Genomic DNA, 1054 nt, shown 5'->3' with positions numbered 1-1054 from the left:
AAAATATTAAAATACTATTTTAATATTTATTATTTTGTACTTTTTTGATTTTTATTAGAGGTCTTTTTAGTGTATTTACTTATTAAATTTTTCTATATGTGATTGTGGATTTTCATGGATGAATTAAATAATTGTGTGTTTTTTATTTTTCTCTAAATTATATATTTATATATTATATATTGTGAAATTCAATTTAATTTTGATAAATTAAATTGAATTTTTCCCTGTAAATTTGGAATTTTTTCTCTAATATTATTATCACATATATATATATATATGTGTATGTATGTATGTATTAAATATGTGTATGTATGCAACAATAGATATTAATATTGATGCAATATTTCCAGGTGTACGAGTTGTTGTTATACTTCACGGGTCACACTGACCATAACGTTGCCACTGCTGCTCTTGAAGGTCTTCATCAATTAATTAAAACGCCACCACCTCAGCTAATTCCCATCTTAGTGAACAAGAACACCATCAAGCGGTCATCAATTTACTCCAACGATCTAAGCACAGTCTATACACGACCTCGGACTCAGAGTAAGTTACAGGTTGGTCTTAGCCTTGAACCCAACCTCTCTCACAAGTTATCAGATTTGCTTTTATTTATTTTGCTCCTGTTCTTCTTTTAACTCATGTAATGCTTTTTGTTGATACTTCTTGATGATTCAAATTGCATGCTCTTACGTGGAGGTCGGGAGACACCCATCAAAACTGAAAGCTTGGACAAGCTCAAAGGACTCTTTACGGATCTTTTTTAAAACGGGGGCCACATTTTTCATTAACGAAACACTTTGAAACTTGGAACACTGGTAGAATGTCATATAAAACATCTTTTTCTCTTAGTCTTCTTAAAAAAAAAAGAAATCCCTAAGTTATTCCATGTTAAAGTTGTCGTATTTCTGTAATTTCAACCAATCACTGACGTCCATTCAGCCGATATACATTAAGTGCCGACTACATAAACAAACGATTCGGAAACAATTCTATCGGTGATAGGGTTAGGGTAAAACAGCAAATTTAAAAAGAAAAAAGCAAATAAAACAAA

At 30.7% G+C, this 1054-nt stretch overlaps 1 protein-coding gene across 1 annotated transcript in view; it reads left to right on the top strand.

Annotated features, from left to right (window-relative positions):
• The window catches only part of LOC106883334 (huntingtin), a 71542-nt gene that overhangs the window by 16085 nt on the left and 54403 nt on the right, over window positions 1-1054 (top strand). Inside the window, exon 9 of the mRNA XM_052973011.1 lies at window positions 351-546. Coding sequence (XP_052828971.1) covers window positions 351-546 — 196 coding nt within the window. The remainder of the gene's footprint in view (window positions 1-350; window positions 547-1054) is intronic.

Source organism: Octopus bimaculoides, chromosome 14 (genome assembly GCF_001194135.2).
Source record: "Octopus bimaculoides isolate UCB-OBI-ISO-001 chromosome 14, ASM119413v2, whole genome shotgun sequence".
NCBI lineage: Eukaryota > Metazoa > Mollusca > Cephalopoda > Octopoda > Octopodidae > Octopus > Octopus bimaculoides.
This window is presented reverse-complemented; position numbering and strand designations above follow the sequence as displayed.